The sequence below is a fragment of the Bombina bombina genome, chromosome 10 (genome assembly GCF_027579735.1).
Source record: "Bombina bombina isolate aBomBom1 chromosome 10, aBomBom1.pri, whole genome shotgun sequence".
Classification (NCBI taxonomy): domain Eukaryota; kingdom Metazoa; phylum Chordata; class Amphibia; order Anura; family Bombinatoridae; genus Bombina; species Bombina bombina.
In genome coordinates this window covers 164,643,366-164,664,326 of record NC_069508.1, presented here as the reverse complement: position 1 = coordinate 164,664,326, position 20,961 = coordinate 164,643,366, and the positions used below count along the sequence as shown (strand labels likewise).

The 20,961-nt window shown below is 44.6% G+C and overlaps 1 protein-coding gene across 3 annotated transcripts in view; it reads right to left on the bottom strand.

The window, feature by feature from the left end:
- The window catches only part of EPS15 (epidermal growth factor receptor pathway substrate 15), a 269,067-nt gene that overhangs the window by 172,865 nt on the left and 75,241 nt on the right, over positions 1–20,961 (bottom strand). For all 3 annotated transcript variants that reach the window (XM_053693489.1, XM_053693490.1, XM_053693491.1), the window contains 4 exons: positions 20,889–20,954; positions 18,458–18,583; positions 7,285–7,344; positions 6,988–7,200 (listed from right to left, as the gene is read on the bottom strand). In XM_053693489.1, coding sequence (XP_053549464.1) covers positions 6,988–7,200; positions 7,285–7,344; positions 18,458–18,583; positions 20,889–20,954 — 465 coding nt within the window. The remainder of the gene's footprint in view (positions 1–6,987; positions 7,201–7,284; positions 7,345–18,457; positions 18,584–20,888; positions 20,955–20,961) is intronic.

Genomic DNA, 20,961 nt, shown 5'->3' with positions numbered 1-20,961 from the left:
CCCCTTTACAGCCAAAGTCATTGAGAAGTCCATCAACGCACAACTCGTTGATTACATTGAGGCCAATCACACCCTGAACCCCTCCCAATCCGGTTTCAGGAGCAACCAGAGCACCGAGACTGCCCTCCTCGCCGCCACAGACGACATCCTCGCCCTACTCAACCGAGGAGAGACCGCCGCCCTCATTCTCCTAGACCTCTCAGCAGCATTCAACACTGTCTTCCACCTCAACCTCCGCACCCGTCTACATGATGCTGGCATACGCGACAAAGCCCTGAAATGGATCCCCTCCTTCCTCACCGGCAGAACCCAGAAAGTTAGACTCCCACCCTTCACCTCCAAGCCCACAGAAATCAGCTGCAGTGTACCCCAAGGCTCTTCGCTGAGCCCCACCCTATTCAACATCTACATGGCCCCTCTCACCACCATCGCCCGAAGACACGACCTTAACATCGTCTCCTACGCCGATGACACCAAGCTAATCATCTCACTCACCAGTGACCCTTCACTACCGCCAAGAGAAATGTCCACGAAGGGCTGACAGCAGTCGCCCCCTGGATGAGCTACAACTGCCAAAGCTGAACGCAGACAAGACCAAAGTCCTCCTCCTCGGTCCCACCACATCCGCCTGGAATAACTCCTGGTGGCCCACAGCCCTTGGACATCGTCCAACCCCCACCGACCATGCACGAAATCTAGGCGTCATCCTGGACTCATCGCTCTCCATGGACCGACAAATCAACGCCGTTTCCTCTGCATGCTTCCACACACTTCACCTGCTGCGAAAGATCTTCAAATGGATCCCAACCGAGACCAGGAAGACTGTCACCCACGCCCTCGTCAGCATCCGACTGGACTATAGCAACACACTCTACGACGGCTCCACCATCAAGCTCCAAAAGAGACTACTGCGCATCCAGAACGCCTCGGCCAGACTAATCCTCGACATCCCTCGTCAATGCCACATCACCAAACACCTGAGGAACCAGCACTGGCTCCCCATCAACAAAAGAATAACCTTCAAACTTCTCACCCACGCATTCAAGGCCCTCCACAACATCGGTCCTGAATACTTGAAACACTGCGTTACCTTTTACACCCCGCCAGACAACTTCGATCAGCTGACCAAGCCCTCGCAGTCATCCCCCGCATCAGGAAAACAACAGCGGGAGGCAGATCCTTCTCTCACCTGGCAGCCAGGACTTGGAACACCCTCCCGCTGCACCTCAGACAAGCTACCGCCCTATCTAAGTTCAGAAAGGACCTCAAGACCTGGCTCTTCGACTGAACTGCAACCCTCAGCGCCTTGAGACCCTTACAGGTGAATAGCCGCACTTTACAAGAACCCAATAGATAGATAGATAGAGAGTGTTAGTATGATACAAGCTCACAGCTAATGTTGCAGAACATTATGACACAGAGTGTTAGCATGACACAAACTTACTGCTAATGTTACAGAACATAATAATGCAGAGTGTTAGCATGACACAAGCTCACCGCTGAAGTTACAGAACATAATGACGCAGAGTGTTAGCATGATACAAGCTCACAGCTAATATTACAGAACATAATGACGCAGTGTTAACATGATACAAGCTCACTGCTAATGTTACAGAACATAATGACACTGAGTGTTAACATGATACAAGCTCACTGCTAATGTTACAGAACATAATGACGCAGTGTTAACATGATACAAGCTCACTGCTAATGTTACAGAACATAATGACGCAGAGTGTTAGCATGATACAAGCTCACTGTTTATGTTACAGAACATAATGACGCAGAGTGTTAGCAAGCATGATACAAGCCCACTGCTAATGTTACAGAACATAATGACGCAGAGTGTAGCATGATACAAGCTCACAGCTAATGTTACAGAACAAGATGCAGTGTTAGCATGATACAAGCTCACAGCTAATGTTACAGAACATAATGATGCAGAGTGTTAGCATGATACAAGCTCACTGCTAATGTTACAGAACATAATGATGCAGAGTGTTAGCATGATACAAGCTCACTGCTAATGTTACAGAACATAATGACGCAGAGTGTTTGCATGATACAAGCTCACTGCTAATGTTACAGAACATAATAACGCAGAGTGTTAGCATGATACAAGCCCACTGATAATGCTACAGAACATAATGACGCAGAGTGTTAGCATGATACAAGCTCACAGCTAATGTTACAGAACAAGATGCAGTGTTAACATGATACAAGCTCACTGCTGTTACAGAACATAATGACGCAGAGAGCCCATTTATCAAGCTCCGTATGGAGCTTGTGGGCCCGTGTTTCTGGCGAGTCATCAGACTAGCCAGAAACAGCAGTTATGAAACAGCGGTCAAAAGACCACTGCTCCATAATCCTGTCCGCCTGCTCTGAGCAAGCGGACAGGAATCACCACAATTCAACCCGATCAAGTACGATCGGGTTGATTGACACCACCCTGTCTGCAGGGGGCGGCGTTGCACCAGCAGCTCTTGTGAGCTGCTGGTGCAATACTGAATATGGAGAGCGTATTGCTCTCCGCATTCAGCGATCTCTGAGGAACCTGATCCGCACTTTCGGATCAGGTCCGACAGACATTTGATAATTCAGCCTCAGAGAGTGTTAACATAATACAAGCTCACTGCTAATGCTACAGAACATAATGACGCAGAGTGTTAGCATGATACAAGCTCACCGCTAATGTTACAGAACATAATGACGCAGAATGTTAGCATGATACAAGCTCACCGCTAATTCTACAGAACATAATGACGCAGAGTGTTAGCATGATACAAGCTCACTGCTAATGATACAAGCTCACTGCTGATGTTACAGAACATAATGATGCAATATGTTAGCATGATACAAGCTCACTGCTAATGTTACAGAACATAATGCCACAGAGTGTTAGCATGATACAAGCTCACTGCTAATGATACAAGCTCACAGCAAATGTTACAGAACATAATGCTGCAGAGTGTTAGCATGATACAAGCTCACTGCTAATGTTACAGAACATGACGACGCAGAGTATTAGCATGATACAAGCTCACCGCTAATGCTACAGAACATAATGACGCGGAGTGTTAGCATGATACAAGCTCACCGCTAATGTTACAGAACATAATGACGCAGAATGTTAGCATGATACAAGCTCACCGCTAATTCTACAGAACATAATGACGCAGAGTGTTAGCATGATACAAGCTCACTGCTAATGATACAAGCTCACTGCTGATGTTACAGAACATAATGATGCAATATGTTAGCATGATACAAGCTCACTGCTAATGTTACAGAACATAATGCCGCAGAGTGTTAGCATGATACAAGCTCACTGCTAATGATACAAGCTCACAGCAAATGTTACAGAACATAATGCCGCAGAGTGTTAGCATGATACAAGCTCACTGCTAATGATACAAGCTCACAGCAAATGTTACAGAACATAATGCTGCAGAGTGTTAGCATGATACAAGCTCACTGCTAATGTTACAGAACATGACGACGCAGAGTATTAGCATGATACAAGCTCACTGCTAATGCTACAGAACATAATGACGCGGAGTGTTAGCATGATACAAGCTCACCGCTAATGTTAGAGAACATAATGACGCAGTGTTAGCATGATACAAGCTCACTGCTAATTATACAAGCTTACTGCTAATGTTACAGAACATAACGATGCAGTGTTAGCATGATACAAGCTCACTGCTAATGTTACACAACATAACGACGCAGAGTGTTAGCATGATACAAGCTCACTGCTAATGTTACACAACATAACAACGCAGTGTTAGCATGATACAAGCTCATTTCTAATGTTACAGAACATAATGATGCAGTGTTAGCATGATACAAGCTCACTGCTAATGTTACACAACATAACGACGCAGAGTGTTAGCATGATACAAGCTCACCGCTAATGCTACAGAACATAATGACGCAGAGTCTTAATATGATACAAGCTCACTGCTAATGATACAAGCTCACCGCTAATGTTATAGAACATAATGACGCAGAGTGTTAACATGATACAAGCTCACCGCTAATGTTACAGAACATAATGACGCAGAGTGTTAGCATGATACAAGCTCACCGCTAATGTTACAGAACATAATGATGCAGAATGTTAGCATGATACAAGCTCACCGCTAATTCTACAAAACATAATAACGCAGAGTGTTCGCATGATACAAGCTCACTGCTAATGTTACAGAACATAATGACGCAGTGTTAACATGATACAGGCTCACCGCTAATGCTACAGAACATGACGCAGAGTGTTAACATGATACAAGCTCACTGCTAATGTTATAGAACATAATGATGCAGTGTTAGCATGATACAAGCTCACTGCTAATGATACAAGCTCACTGCTAATGTTACAGAACATAATGATGCAGTGTTAGCATGATATAAGCTCACAGCTAATGTTACAGAACATAATGACGCAGAATGTTAGCATGATACAAGCTCACCGCTAATTCTACAAAACATAATAACGCAGAGTGTTCGCATGATACAAGCTCACTGCTAATGTTACAGAACATAATGATGCAGTGTTAGCATGATACAAGCTCACTGCTAATGATACAAGCTCACTGCTAATGTTACAGAACATAATGACGCAGTGTTAGCATGATACAAGCTCACCGCTAATGTTACAGAACATAATGAAGCAGAGTGTTAATATGATGCAAGCTCACTGCTAATGATACAAGCTCACTGCTAATGTTACAGAATATAATGACACAGAGTGTTAGCATGATACAAGCTCACTGCTAATGTTACAGAACATAATGACGCAGAGTGTTAGCATGATACAAGCTCACTGCTAATGTTACAGAACATAATGACGCAGTGTGTTAGCATGATACAAGCTCACTGCTAATGTTACAGAACATAATGACGCAGAATGTTAGCATGATACAAGCTCACCGCTAATTCTACAGAACATAATGACGCAGAGTGTTAGCATGATACAAGCTCACTGCTAATGATACAAGCTTACTGCTGATGTTACAGAACATAATGATGCAATATGTTAGCATGATACAAGCTCACTGCTAATGTTACAGAACATAATGCCGCAGAGTGTTAGCATGATACAAGCTCACTGCTAATGATACAAGCTCACTGCTAATTTTACAGAACATAATGACGCAGAGTGTTAGCATGATACAAGCTCACTGCTAATGATACAAGCTTACTGCTGATGTTACAGAACATAATGATGCAATATGTTAGCATGATACAAGCTCACAGCAAATGTTACAGAACATAATGCTGCAGAGTGTTAGCATGATACAAGCTCACTGCTAATGTTACAGAAAATGACGACGCAGAGTATTAGCATGATACAAGCTCACTGCTAATGCTACAGAACATAATGACGCGGAGTGTTAGCATGATACAAGCTCACTGCTAATGTTACAGAACAAAATGATGCAGAATGTTAGCATGATACAAGCTCACTGCTAATGTTACAGAACATAATGATGCAGAATGTTAGCATAATACAAGCTCACCACTAATGCTACAGAACATAATGATGCAGATTGTTAGCATGATACAAGCTCACTGCTAATGTTACAGAAGATAATGATGCAGAATGTTAGCATGATAAAAGCTCACAGCAAATGTTACAGAACATAATGCTGCAGAGTGTTAGCATGATACAAGCTCACTGCTAATGTTAGAGAACATAATGACGCACTGTTAGCATGATACAAGCTCACTGCTAATTATACAAGCTTACTGCTAATGTTACAGAACATAATGATGCAGTGTTAGCATGATACAAGCTCACTACTAATGTTACACAACAGAACAACGCAGAGTGTTAGCATGATACAAGCTCATTGCTAATGTTACAGAACATAATGTCGCAGATTGTTAATATGATACAAGCTCACTGCTAATGATACAAGCTCACTGCTAATGTTAGAGAACATAATGACGCACTGTTAGCATGATACAAGCTCACTGCTAATTATACAAGCTTACTGCTAATGTTACAGAACATAATGATGCAGTGTTAGCATGATACAAGCTCACTACTAATGTTACACAACAGAACAACGCAGAGTGTTAGCATGATACAAGCTCATTGCTAATGTTACAGAACATAATGTCGCAGATTGTTAATATGATACAAGCTCACTGCTAATGATACAAGCTCACTGCTAATGTTACAGAACATAATGACGCAGTGTTAGCATGATACAAGCTCACTGCTAATGCTACAGAACATAATGACGCAGAGTGTTAGCATGATACAAGCTCACCGCTAATGTTACAGATCATGACGCAGAGTGTTAGCATGATACAAGCTCACAGCTAATGTTACAGAACATAATGATGCAGTGTTAGCATGATTCAAGCTCACTGCTAATGATACAAGCTCACTGCTAATGTTACACAACATAACGACGCAGAGTGTTAGCATGATACAAGCTCATTGCTAATGTTACAGAACATAATGACGCAGAGTGTTAGCATGATACAAGCTCACCGCTAAAGCTACAGAACATAATGACGCAGAGTGTTAATATGATACAAGCTCATTGCTAATGATACAAGCTCATTGCTAATGTTACAGAACATAATGACGCAGAGTATTAACATGATACAAGCTCACTGCTAATGCTACAGAACATAATGACACGGAGTGATAGCATGATACAAGCTCACTGCTAATGCTACAGAACATAATGACGCAGAGTGTTAGCATGATATAAGCTCACCGCTAATGTTACAGATCATGACGCAGAGTGTTAGCATGATACAAGCTCACAGCTAATGTTACAGAACATAATGATGCAGTGTTAGCATGATTCAAGCTCACTGCTAATGATACAAGCTCACTGCTAATCACACATCAGTAGTGGTATATAACTGAGCAGATGTGTCCAGCACTTTACAGGTAACATGCTGAACTAGTTAAACATTTAGAGATAAATACAAAGAGCTAGATATTTATTCACTGACCTGTGGTGCTGCTGGTGGTGGTTTTGTGGGCTGAATTCCAACTTGTGGAAGTGGCTGCCGTGGTTCTTTTGAAGGCGGCATTGGGGGAGGAGGGATTAACGGCGTGGAAACTGCAACACTACTTGCTTTCCTTTTTGAAGGTGGCACCAGAGCAGGTGGCAATGACATAGGCACCGGCTCTTTCTCCAGGGCAGAGTACACCAGAAGCATGGCCTGGAAGCCAAGACAGACATTCTTACGTCCATGCACTGAAATTTCAGCTCATGTTTTATTAAAAATAAATGAATATTTACTTACAACTGCAAATTCATCTCTGTCCAAGAGTCCATCATGGTCTATATCGCTCAATTCCCAGACCTGGTAAGAACGAAATATGAACATAAAGGGGCATCTGAAACAGTTTCATGTAAAGTAAAAGAAAAATAATATGCAGTTGAAAATAGTAAACAAGATTTTTAGTTACTAATAAATTATTTTTTCTTCACATTTCAAGCGGCATCATGAAGCAGACATCATGTAACATTTGTTTTAGGCCTACGGACAAGATGATTTTAGTTTCAGTGTTTGGAGCCAATGACAGTTTGTAGGTAAAGCCCACTTAGGTGTTCATGCACTAAATACAAGCGGTAGTATAGGAAATGTGTGTAAAAACAACATTTATGCTTACCTGCTAAATTATTTTCTTTCCTGGCATGGAGAGTCCACAAATCCATTCAATTACTAAGGGGAATTAAACTCCTGGCCACCAGGAGGAGGCAAAGAACACCCCAGCAAAGCTGTTAAGTATCACTCCCACTTCCCATAAAACCCCAGTCATTCAGCCAAAGGAATATGGAAAGAGAAGAGGGCACAAAAGGTTATAGAGGTGTCTGAGGTTTAGAAATAAACAAAAGCCGTCTTAAAATGAATATTTGGAGAGGGTCGTGGACTCTCCATGCCTGAAAAGAAAAGAATTTATTATTAAGTAAGCATAAATTTTGTTTTCTTTCCAATGGCATGGAGAGTCAGTGAATCCATTCAATTACTAGTGGGAACCAATACCCAAGCTAGAGGACACAGAAGGCACCACCGCTTGAAGAACTTTCCTTTGTAGAATTTGGGAAAAGAATGGAAAGGAACTGCCAGAGTGTCAACCAGCCTGCTTGCTGATCCCTTGCTCATGATCCGTATTTGGAAGTTTGGCCTTTAGATGAGACGCCATCAGATCCAACTGCAGAACCGCCCACCTGCGAGTTATCATAGAATACTTCCGGATGGAGGTTCCACTCCCCTGGATGAAAAGTCTGCCTGCTCAGAAAATCCGCTTTCCAGTTGTCCACCCCTGTGATGTGGATGGCAGATAAGTGACAATTGTGAGACTCCATCCACTGGAGAACGTGAGTCACCTCCTTCATGGCTAATGAGCTCCAAGGTCCTCCCTGGTGGTTGATATACGCCACCAAAGTAATGTTGTCTGATTGGAATCTGATAAACCGGACCAAACTCAATTGAGGCCAAGCTATCAGAGCATTGTAGATGGCTCTCAACTCTAGTATATTTATAGGGAGGACAGACTCCTCCTGAGACCATAGTCCCTGAGCCCTTAAGTAACCCATGAAAATTGCTATATGAAAAGATGGCGCCTGAACCAAGATACAGTCCATGTACGGAGCCACCGCAATTCCCTGAGATCTGATCACTGCCAGAAGAGCCCCTAGAACCTTTGTAAAGATTTGAGGGTCAGTGACAAGCCCGTAAGGAAGGGCTACAAATTGGAAGTGTTTGTCCAGAAAGGCAAACCGAAGCAATTGGAAATGTTCCTTGTGAATAGGAATATGAAGGTACGCATCTTTCAGGTCAATGGTAGTCATGAACTGATCCTCCTGAATTAAAGGGAGAATAGAACCTATAGTCTCCATTTTGAAGGATGGAACCTTGAGAAATTTGTTGAAAAACAAAATGGGTCGAAAAGTTCCCTCTTTCTTGGGAACCACGGATAGGTTGGAATAAAATCCTTGACCTTGTTCCGCCAGAAGAACTGGGACAATCACTCCTAGAGAAGCAAGATACTTTACATAGTTTAAGAAAACCTCTGTCTTTAACTGGTTTGCAGATAATCTTGACAGACGAAATCTGCCTCTGGGAGGACAAGATTTGAAACCAATTCTGTACCCCTGGGAGACCACTTCTACTGCCCAAGGATCTGGGACGTCGTAAATCCAAGCCTGCTGAAAGAAGGAAAACCTGCCCCCACCTGATCCGTGACTGGTTCGGGGGCGGACCCTTCATGCTGATTAAGACGCAGTGGAAGGCTTCTTGAATTGCTTACCCTTGTTCCAAGGCTTGAAAGATCTCCTTGAGGTCTTGGCTTGCTCAGGTTTAGAAGATGAGGAGGATTTATGTCCTTTGAAGTTGCGAAAGGAATGAAAATTAGAATTCTGGCGACCCTTGGGTCTACCCTTGCCCTGTGGCAGAAAGGCTCCCTTTCCACCAGTAACAGTGGAAATTATTTCAGCCAGACCAGGACCAAATAAAGCCTTGCCCTTAAAGGGCAAAGACAGAAGTTTAGACTTATATGTCACATCAGCAGACCAAGACTTTAGCCACAGGGATCTGCGAGAAAAAATGGCAAAGCTAGAAATCTTTACCTCAAACTAATTACTTGCATGCTGGCATCACAGATAAAGGTATTATCCATCTTTAAAGCCTTGACCCTATCCTGGATCTCCTCTATAGTAGTCTCCTCCAACTCAGATCAGACTAGGAGTTGCACCAATAAGACGCCGCACCAGCAACCGGTTGCCATTGTAAACCCTGGTGTAGAAACATCTTTCTTAAGAAACCCTCCAGTTTCCTATCCATAGGGTCCTTAAAGGAGGAACTATCCTCTAGAGGAATAGTGATTCTCTTGGCTAAAGTGGATATAGCACCCTCTACTTTAGGAACAGTGCACCAAAGATCGTGCACAGAGTTAGCAACAGGAAACATCTTTTTTAAAAACAGGAGACAGGGAAAAAGGAACACCCGGCTTCTTCCATTCCTGAGCAATAATGTCAGACATACGATCTGGAATAGGAAATACTTCCACAGATGTAGGTTTGACATAAAAAACTCTGTTAAGTTTATTAGCCCTTTTAGGAGTCTCTGCGACTATAGTATCAGAGCCCTCCAATGTAGCTAGAACCTCTTTAAAAAATAAACGGAGGTGTTCAAGCTTAAATCTAACATTTACCTCCTCTGAGTCCGCTGTACTAGCAACAGCAGATTCAGAATCAGAAATCTCACCCTATAGAGGCCTCTGAGGAGTGATCCTCCTCAGAAAGCTGAGATAGACTGACTAAAGCAGCCTTGGCAGATTCAGAAGTGCTTTATATTTTTGTTTTCTTTTATCAGCAATACGTAAAGCACTCAGGGCTGCAGAAAAGGCAGAAGTTAGTCGTACAGCAAAATCACCTGGTAAAAATATACCCCAAAGAGCTGACTAAGAGGAACCGCAGGGTACTGCTTGTGTAACTGCTAGAAACTGGGATGTCTGAGGAGAAAGATGAGGCATGTCATGGATAACATTATTCTGAGAGATATGTGTCTTTGAGGGGGAATCTACATTTTTGGAAAGCAGCAATTTGTTAACACATGTGGAACAGAACTGCACAAGGGGGATAACTTTTTTCGTCAAGGCAAGGAGATATCAGAATCCACAAGTCCAGCAAACGTACTGATTCCCAGTAGAAATCACAGAATAAAACAAACATTTAACAGCAAAAAAACAAAACAAAGGTTTATATAGAAAATAAGTCTAAGGACACGGGCACTTCTATATCCCCAGCATTGCTGAGGTAAACTCACCCCTCCAGTGACACAAGGATGCAGGGAGCTGATTGTAGGACTACAAACAATCCCTAAAATCTAGGAGACTTAAATAAATGAAGCTCAGAGCTATTAACTGCTCCTTCAACACTCAAGATCGTCCGATCAACAAGCCGCTACTAGCAACAGGTTGAGTGAACTGACTGTAGAAGATCCACTCAATGGAAGCGCAGCTGACGGCAACTAAAATAAAATATGTGCCACCAACAGAAAAATGCGTGCATCTGCAGCGCTTGGAGTTTCAGTTCAAAATTAAAAAGATCCCTAGTACAAGGATTCTTTTAAACTAGAATTAGGTGTCAGAATTGACCCTGCAATACCAGACTTGTGTGCAGTCGGCTGTAATCCCAAATACAAACGGAGCCTGCTGTTTCTATCTCCCCTGCAAACGTATTGGTTCTGATACTTCTGAACCAAAACACTAACACAATAAGGCTAATAAATATAAATTATACACAATCCTCACAGACAACCATAAGGCAAATCCCCAAGGTATAAGGGAATACATGAGTAATTAACCCCTCAAGAGCCAGCCTCACAAAGGCAAAGGGACAGTTAGCCCTATCTCCCAAACAGAAGTACCCTGGGTCTGCTAGCCAATACAATCCCCACAGTAAAGGGATATTATACCCAGAACGCCACAAAAACATAATTTATGCTTACCTGATAAATTTATTTCTCTTGTAGTGTATCCAGTCCACGGATCATCCATTACTTATGGGATATTCTCCTTCCCAACAGGAAGTTGCAAGAGGATCACCCACAGCAGAGCTGCTATATAGCTCCTCCCCTAACTGTCATATCCAGTCATTCGACCGAAAACAAACAGAGAAAGGAGAAACCATAGGGTGCAGTGGTGACTGTAGTTTAATTAAAATTTAGACCTACCTTAAAAGGAAAGGGCGGGCCGTGGACTGGATACACTACAAGAGAAATAAATTTATCAGGTAAGCATAAATTATGTTTTCTCTTGTTAAGTGTATCCAGTCCACGGATCATCCATTACATATGGGATACCAATACCAAAGCTAAAGTACACGGATGATGGGAGGGACAAGGCAGGATTAAGCGGAAGGAACCACTGCCTGAAGAACCTTTCTCCCAAAAACAGTCTCCGAAGAAGCAAAAGTATCAAATTTGGAAAATTTGGAAAAAGTGTGAAGCGAAGACCAAGTCGCGGCCTTGCAAATCTGTTCAACAGAGGCCTCATTTTTAAAGGCCCAGGTGGAAGCCACAGCTCTAGTAGAATGAGCTGTAATCCTTTCAGGGGGCTGCTGTCCAGCAGTCTCATAGGCTAAGCGTATTATGCTCCGAAGCCAAAAGGAGAGAGAGGTTGCCGAAGCTTTTTGACCTCTCCTCTGTCCAGAGTAAACGACAAACAGGGTAGATGTTTGACGAAAATCTTTAGTAGCTTGTAAGTAAAACTTCAAGGCACGGACTACGTCCAGATTATGTAAAAGACGTTCCTTCTTTGAAGAAAGATTAGGACACAATGATGGAACAACAATCTCTTGATTGATATTCTTGTTAGAAACCACCTTAGGTAAAAACCCAGGTTTGGTACGCAGGACTACCTTATCTGCATGAAAAATCAGATAAGGAGAATCACATTGTAAGGCAGATAGCTCAGAGACTCTCCGAGCCGAGGAAATAGCCATCAAAAACAGAACTTTCCAAGATAAAAGTTTAATATCAATGGAATGAAGGGGTTCCAACAGAACTCCTTGAAGAACTTTAAGAACCAAGTTTAAGCTCCACGGGGGAGCAACAGGTTTAAACACAGGCTTAATTCTAACCAAAGCCTGGCAAAATGCCTGGACGTCTGGAACCTCTGCCAGACGCTTGTGCAAAAGAATAGACAGAGCAGAAATCTGTCCCTTTAAGGAACTAGCTGATAATCCTTTGTCCAAGCCCTCTTGGAGAAAAGACAATATTCTAGGAATCCTAACCTTACTCCATGAGTAATTCTTGGATTCACACCAATAAAGATATTTACTCCATATCTTGTGGTAGATTTTCCTGGTAACAGGCTTTCGTGCCTGTATTAAAGTATCAATGACTGACTCGGAGAAGCCACGCTTTGATAGAATCAAGCTTTCAATCTCCATGCAGTCAGCCTCAGAGAAATTAGATTTGGATGATTGAAAGGACTTTGTATCAGAAGGTCCTGTCTTAGAGGCAGAGTCCATGGTGGAAAGGATGACATGTCCACTAGGTCTGCATACCAAGTCCTGCGTGGCCACGCAGGTGCTATCAGAATCACTGATGCTCTCTCTTGGTTGATTTTGGCAACCAGTCGAGGGAGCAGAGGAAACGGTGGAAACACATAAGCCAGGTTGAAGAACCAAGGCGCTGCTAGAGCATCTATCAGCGTCGCTTCTGGGTCCCTGGACCTGGATCCGTAACAAGGAAGCTTGGCGTTCTGGCGAGACGTCATGAGATCCAACTCTGGTTTGCCCCAACGATGAATCAACTGAGCAAACACCTCCGGATGGAGTTCCCACTCCCCCGGATGAAAAGTCTGATGACTTAGAAAATCCGCCTCCCAGTTCTCCACGCCTGGGATATGGATTGCTGACAGGTGGCAAGAGTTTTACTCTGCCCAGCGAATTATATTTGAGACTTCTAACATCGCTAGGGAACTCCTGGTTCCCCCTTGATGGTTGATGTAAGCCACAGTCGTGATGTTGTCCGACTGAAATCTGATGAACCTAAGTGTTGCTAACTGAGGCCAAGCCAGAAGAGCATTGAATATCGCTCTTAACTCCAGAATATTTATTGGAAGGAGTTTCTCCTCCTGAGTCCACGATCCCTGTGCCTTCAGGGAATTCCAGACTGCACCCCAACCTAGAAGGCTGGCATCTGTTGTTACAATTGTCCAATCTGGCCCGCGAAAGGTCATACCCTTGGACAGGTGTACCCGAGACAACCACCAGAGAAGAGAATCTCTGGTCTCTTGATCCAGATTTAGCAGAGGGGACAAATCTGTGTAATCCCCATTCCACTGACTCAGCATGCATAATTGCAGCGGTCTGAGATGAAGGCGCGCAAATGGCCCTATGTCCATTGCCGCTACCATTAAGCCGATTACCTCCATACACTGAGCTACCGATGGGCGCGGAATGGAGTGAAGAACACGGCAAGCATTTAGAAGTTTTGATAACCTGGATTCCGTCAGGTAAATTTTCATTTCTACAGAATCTATAAGAGTCCCTAAGAAGGAGACTCTTGTGAGTGGGGATAGAGAACTCTTTTCCTCGTTCACTTTCCACCCGTGCAACCTCAGAAATGCCAGAACTATCTCTGTATGAGACTTGGCAACTTGAAATCTTGACGCCTGTATCAGGATGTCGTCTAGACACGGAGCCACCGCTATGCCTCGCGGTCTTAGAACCGCCAGAAGTGAGCCCAGAACCTTTGTAAAGATTCTCGGGGCTGTAGCCAACCCGAAGGGAAGAGCTACAAATTGGTAATGCCTGTCTAGAAAGGCAAACCTTAGAAACCGATGATGATCTTTGTGAATCGGTATGTGAAGGTAGGCATCCTTTAAGTCCACTGTGGTCATGTACTGACCTTCTTGGATCATGGGTAGGATGGTCCGAATAGTTTCCATTTTGAAAGATGGAACTCTGAGGAATTTGTTTAAGATCTTTAGATCCAAAATTGGTCTGAAGGTTCCCTCTTTTTTGGGAACCACAAACAGATTCGAATAAAAACCCTGTCCTTGTTCCGTCCGCGGAACTCAATGGATCACTCCCATAACTAGGAGGTCTTGCACACATTGTAGGAATGCCTCTTTCTTTATCTGATTTGCAGATAGCCTTGAAAGATGAAATCTCCCTTGAGGAGGGGAAGCTTTGAAGTCCAGAAGATATCCCTGAGATATGATCTCCAACGCCCAGGGATCCTGAACATCTCTTGCCCATGCCTGGGCGAAGAGAGAAAGTCTGCCCCCTACTAGATCCGTCGCCGGATAGGGGGCCGTTCCTTCATGCTGTCTTAGAGGCAGCAGCAGGCTTTCTGGCCTGCTTGCCTTTGTTCCAGGACTGGTTAGGTTTCCAGGCCTGCTTAGATTGAGCAAAAGTTCCCTCTTGTTTTGAAGCGGAGGAAGTTGATACTGCACCTGCCTTGAAATTTCAAAAGGCACGAAGATTAGACTGTTTGGCCTTTGCTTTGGCCCTGTCCTGAGGAAGGGTGTGACCCTTACCTCCAGTAATGTCAGCAATAATTTCCTTCAAACCAGGCCCGAATAAGGTCTGCCCCTTGAAAGGAATGTTGAGTAATTTATACTTCGAAGTCACGTCAGCTTTAGAGGATTTCAGCCATAGCGCCCTACGCGCTTGGATGGCGAATCCGGAATTCTTAGCCGTTAGTTTAGTCAAATGAACAATGGCATCAGAAACAAATGAGTTAGCTAACTTAAGTGTTCTAAGCTTGACAATAATTTCAGTCAATGGAGCTGTATGGATGGCCTCTTCCAGGGCCTCAAACCAGAATGCCGCCGCGGCCGTGACAGGCGCAATGCATGCAAGGGGCTGTAAAATAAAACCTTGTTGAATAAACATTTTCTTAAGGTAACCCTCCAATTTTTTATCCATTGGATCTGAAAAAGCACAACTGTCCTCAACCGGGATAGTAGTACGCTTTGCTAAAGTAGAAACTGCTCCCTCCACCTGCCATAAGTCCCGTGTAGTGGCGTCTATTGGAAACATTTTTCTAAATATAGGAGGTGGGGAAAAAGGCACACCCGGTCTATCCCACTCCTTGCTAATAATTTCTGTAAGCCTTTTAGGTATAGGAAAAACATCAGTACACACCGGTACCGCATAGTATTTATCCAGCCTACACAATTTCTCTGGTACTGCAACTGTGTTAAAGTCATTCAGAGCAGCTAATACCTCCCCAAGCAACACACGGAGGTTCTCAAGCTTAAATTTAAAATTAGAAATCTCTGAATCAGGATTCCCCGAATCAGAGATGACACCCACAGACTGAAGCTCTCCGTGCTCATGACCTGCATATTGTGACGCAGTATCAGACATGGCCCTTACAGCATCTGCGCGCTCTGTATTTCTCCTAACCCCAGAGCAATCGCGCTTGCCTCTTAATTCAGGCAACCTGGATAATACCTCTGACAGGGTATTATTCATGATTGCAGCCATGTCCTGCAAGATAATCGCTATGGGCGTCCCTGATGTAATTGGCGCCATATTAGCGTGCATCCCCTGAGCGGGAGGCGAAGGGTCTGACACGTGGGGAGAGTTAGTCGGCATAACTTCCCCCTCGTCAGAATCTTCTGGTGATATTTCTTTTATAGTTAAAAACTGATCTTTACTGTTTAAGGTGAAATCAATACATTTAGTACACATTCTCCTATGGGGCTCCACCATGGCTTTCAAACATAATGAACAAGTAGTTTCCTCTGTGTCAGACATGTTTAAACAGACTAGCAATGAGACTAGCAAGCTTGGAAAACACTTTAAACAAGTTTACAAGCAATATAAAAAACGTTACTGCACCTTTAAGAAACACAAATTTTGTCAAAATTTGAAATCACAGTGAAAAAAGGCAGTTACACTAACGAAATTTTTACAGTGTATGTAACAGGTTAGCAGAGCATTGCACCCACTTGCAAATGGATAATACCCAAAAAATAATAAAAGACAAAAACGTTTTTTTTTTGTTTTTTTCTTCAGTCACAACTGCCACAGCTCTACTGTGGCTTTTTACCTCCCTCAAAAATGACTTTGAAGCCTTTTGAGCCCTCCAGATATGTCCTGGATCATGCAGGAAGAAGCTGGATGTCTGTGTCTGTAATTTTTGCTGTGCAAAAAAATGGCAAAATAGGCCCCTCCCACTCATATTACAACAGTGGAAAGCCTAAGGAAACTGTTTCTAGGCCAAATTCAAGCCAGCCATGTGGAAAAAAAACTAGGCCCCAATAAGTTTTATCACCAAATACATATAAAAACGATTAAACATGCCAGCAAACGTTTTATATTACATTTTTATAAGAGTATGCATCTCTATTAATAAGCCTGATACCAATAGCTATCACTGCATTTAAGGCTTTACTTACATTAGTTCGGTATCAGCAGCATTTTCTAGCAAATTCCATCCCTAGAAAAATATTAACTGCACATACCTTATTGCAGGAAAACCTGCACGCCATTCCCTCTTTGAAGTTACCTCACTCCTCAGAATATGTGAGAACAGCCATGGATCTTAGTTACTTCTGCTAAGATCATAGAAAACGCAGGCAGATTCTTCTTCTAAATACTGCCTGAGATAAACAGTACACTCGGGCACAATTTGAAAATAAACTTTTGATTGAAGAATAAACTAAGTATAAAACACCACACTCCTCTTACGACCTCCATCTTGGTTGAGGCTTGCAAGAGAATGACTGGATATGACAGTTAGGGGAGGAGCTATATAGCAGCTCTGCTGTGGGTGATCCTCTTGCAACTTCCTGTTGGGAAGGAGAATATCCCATAAGTAATGGATGATCCGTGGACTGGATACACTTAACAAGAGAAATGGATTAACCCCCAGAAGTGCTATATCCTCCTAACCACCTAGAAGGAATAAAAAGCACTTACCTGTGGAATATAGCTACAGGGCAGGAATAGCTTCTCAGGTATGACAGACTCAGCAGACCTCTGACAGGGACCTGTAGAAAAAGAAAAGAGAAAACAACCCTGGTTTTCTATATAGAGGTAGCATACATGTTTGAAGTTAAGTAAGGAGTACCTCACCATCTTCCAACTGCTAAAAGCCACCATGACTCTTAATAAAGAGGATTACATGGACACAGCGTAGCCACAATCCTTGCTTGCAGGGAAAAGTACCCATTAAAAGGATTAAATATCTTCGGACAGGGGTTTATGAGAAGTGGGAGTGATACTTAAAGGGACATTAAACACTAAATGCATGCTAGCATGAATGATGCATTCAAATAAAAGATTAGTCTGAGAATAACATGTAGATGTATTTTTTTACATTTCATTAGCTGTTTAAATATTGACAAAATAAGTGTAAAGTTTCAGTGTGTATAAAACGATGGGAGCTGCCATGTTGTAACTTATGTTACCTTCATTGTTGTGGCCCATTAGGGACAGTTATAAATAGGTCAAAAGAGTGAACAGCCAATGGCTGTGTGGAATATAACAGTGTTCTGCACTTCCATTTCTAACAGGAACTGAAAAGCTCACAATTTCAGAATGGAATTGCAGGAAAATTGGACAAAATAAATAATGAAAACATATTGCAAAGCTGTTTTTATATATATATATATAATTTATCATTTTATATTACCATCTCAAAGTGTTTAATGTCCCTTTAACAGCTTTTCTGGGGTGTTCTTTGCCTCCTCCTGATGGCCAGGAGTTGAATTCCCACTAGTAATTGAATGGATTTGCGGACTATCCATTCCATTGGAAAGAAAGAGCCATTTTCTTCTCAAACCACTAAAAAGTAAAAACATATGAAATATAATTATTTATTTGACGCCCGTTGGTTCTGAGAATATCTTTGGTCCGTTGCCTGTGATGTTTGGGTGTAACAGGATGATAAGTAAATGATATACATGTTTCTACCACTAGATTATGGCACAAACACTCACCCGCCCCAGGATATCCACAGGTAGTTTGGAGTTGAGCAGCACTGGCTTCACCTTATCCCCAGACAGAAATCCTTTCACAGGGTTCAAGCTGTTGAAGATTGCATCATACTTGGCCTTTTCTTCTGGCTGTGACACAAAACATTATATTACTTATTCACCAGGAGCTAAGAACCACGGGGCCCAGCAAAAGCTAAGTACCAGGAAGCAAGGCGGGAGCTAAGCACCGGGGGAGCCATGTAGGAGCTAAGCACCGGGGGAGCCATGTAGGAGCTAAGCACCAGGGGAGCCATGTAGGAGCTAAGCACCAGGAAGCCAGGCAGGAGCTAAGCACCAGGGGAGCCATGTAGGAGCTAAGCACCAGGAAGCCAGGCGGGAGCTAAGCACCAGGGGAGCCATGTAGGAGCTAAGCACCGGGGGAGCCATGTAGGAGCTAAGCACCAGGAAGCCAGGCAGGAGCTAAGCACCAGGGGAGCCATGTAGGAGCTAAGCACCAGGAAGCCAGGCGGGAGCTAAGCACCAGGGGAGCCATGTAGGAGCTAAGCACCGGGGGAGCCATGTAGGAGCTAAGCACCGGGGGAGCCATGTAGGAGCTAAGCACCGGGGGAGCCATGTAGGAGCTAAGCACCGGGGGAGCCATGTAGGAGCTAAGCACCGGGGGAGCCATGTAGGAGCTAAGCACCAGGGGAGCCATGTAGGAGCTAAGCACCGGGGGAGCCATGTAGGAGCTAAGCACCGGGGGAGCCATGTAGGAGCTAAGCACCGGGGGAGCCATGTAGGAGCTAAGCACCGGGGGAGCCATGTAGGAGCTAAGCACCGGGGGAGCCATGTAGGAGCTAAGCACCGGGGGAGCCATGTAGGAGCTAAGCACCGGGGGAGCCATGTAGGAGCTAAGCACCAGGGGAGCCATGTAGGAGCTAAGCACCAGGGGAGCCATGTAGGAGCTAAGCACCAGGGGAGCCATGTAGGAGCTAAGCACCAGGGGAGCCATGTAGGAGCTAAGCACCAGGGGAGCCATGTAGGAGCTAAGCACCAGGGAAGCCATGTAGGAGCTAAGCACCAGGGGAGCCATGTAGGAGCTAAGCACCAGGGGAGCCATGTAGGAGCTAAGCACCAGGGGAGCCATGTAGGATCTAAGCACCAGGGGAGCCATGTAGGAGTTACGCACCAGGGGAGCCATGTAGGAGTTACGCACCAGGGGAGCCATGTAGGAGCTATGCACCAGGGGAGCCATGTAGGAGCTATGCACCAGGGGAGCCATGTAGGAGCTAAGCACTGGGGGAGCCATGTAGGAGCTAAGCACCGGAGGAGCCAGGCACCATGGGAGCCATATAGGAGCTAAGCACCGGGGGAGCCATGTAGGAGCTACGCACCAGGGGAGCCATGTAGGAGCTACGCACCAGGGGAGCCATGTAGGAGCTACGCACCAGGGGAGCCATGTAGGAGCTAAGCATCAGGGGAGCCATGTAGGAGCTAAGCACCAGGGGAGCCAGGCAGGAGCTAAGCACCAGGGGAGCCAGGCAGGAGCTAAGCACCAGGGGAGCCAGGCAGGAGCTAAGCACCAGGGGAGCCAGGCAGGAGCTACGCACCAGGGGAGCCAGGCAGGAGCTACGCACCAGGGGAGCCAGGCAGGAGCTACGCACCAGGGGAGCCAGGCAGGAGCTACGCACCAGGGGAGCCAGGCAGGAGCTACGCACCAGGGGAGCCAGGCAGGAGCTACGCACCAGGGGAGCCATGTAGGAGCTAAGCACTAGGGGAGTCAGTCAGGAGATAAGCACCAGGGGAGCCATGTAGGAGCCAAGCACCAGGGGAGCCATGTAGGAGCTAAGCACCAGGGGAGCCATGTAGGAGCTACGCACCAGGGGAGCCATGTAGGAGCTAAGCACTAGGGGAGTCAGTCAGGAGTTAAGTACCAGGGGAGTCAGGCAGGAGCTAAGCACTGGGGAAAACAAGGTAGGAGCTAAGCACTGGGGGAACCAAGCAGGAGCTAAGCAATGGGGGAGCAAGGAAGGAGCTAAGCACCGATGGAGCAAGTCAGGAACTAAGCACCGATGGAGCCAGGCAGGAGCTAAGCACTGGGAAAACAAGGCAGGAGCTAAGCACTGGGGAAAACAAGGCAGGAGCTAAGCACTGGGAAAACAAGGCAGGAGCTAAGCACTGGGGAAAACAAGGCAGGAGCTAAGCACTGGGGAAAACAAGGTAGGAGCTAAGCACTGGGGAAAACAAGGTAGGAGCTAAGCACTGGGGAAAACAAGGTAGGAGATAAGCACCGATGGAGCAAGTCAGGAGCTAAGCACCGATGGAGCCAGGCAGGAGCTAAGCACCAGGGGCCTGGGCAGGAGTATCCCATGATTCAGTATGTTTATTGAGGACCTACTGCTTATAGTGCAGATGCTAAACAAGTTCACTACAAAGTCAAGTCCCCTACACTCACCTTGACAGCCCAAGGAAGGTCCAAAGGCACAACAGGCTCCAGTAAGGAAGGACTCCCCGTGTCATGCTGTTAG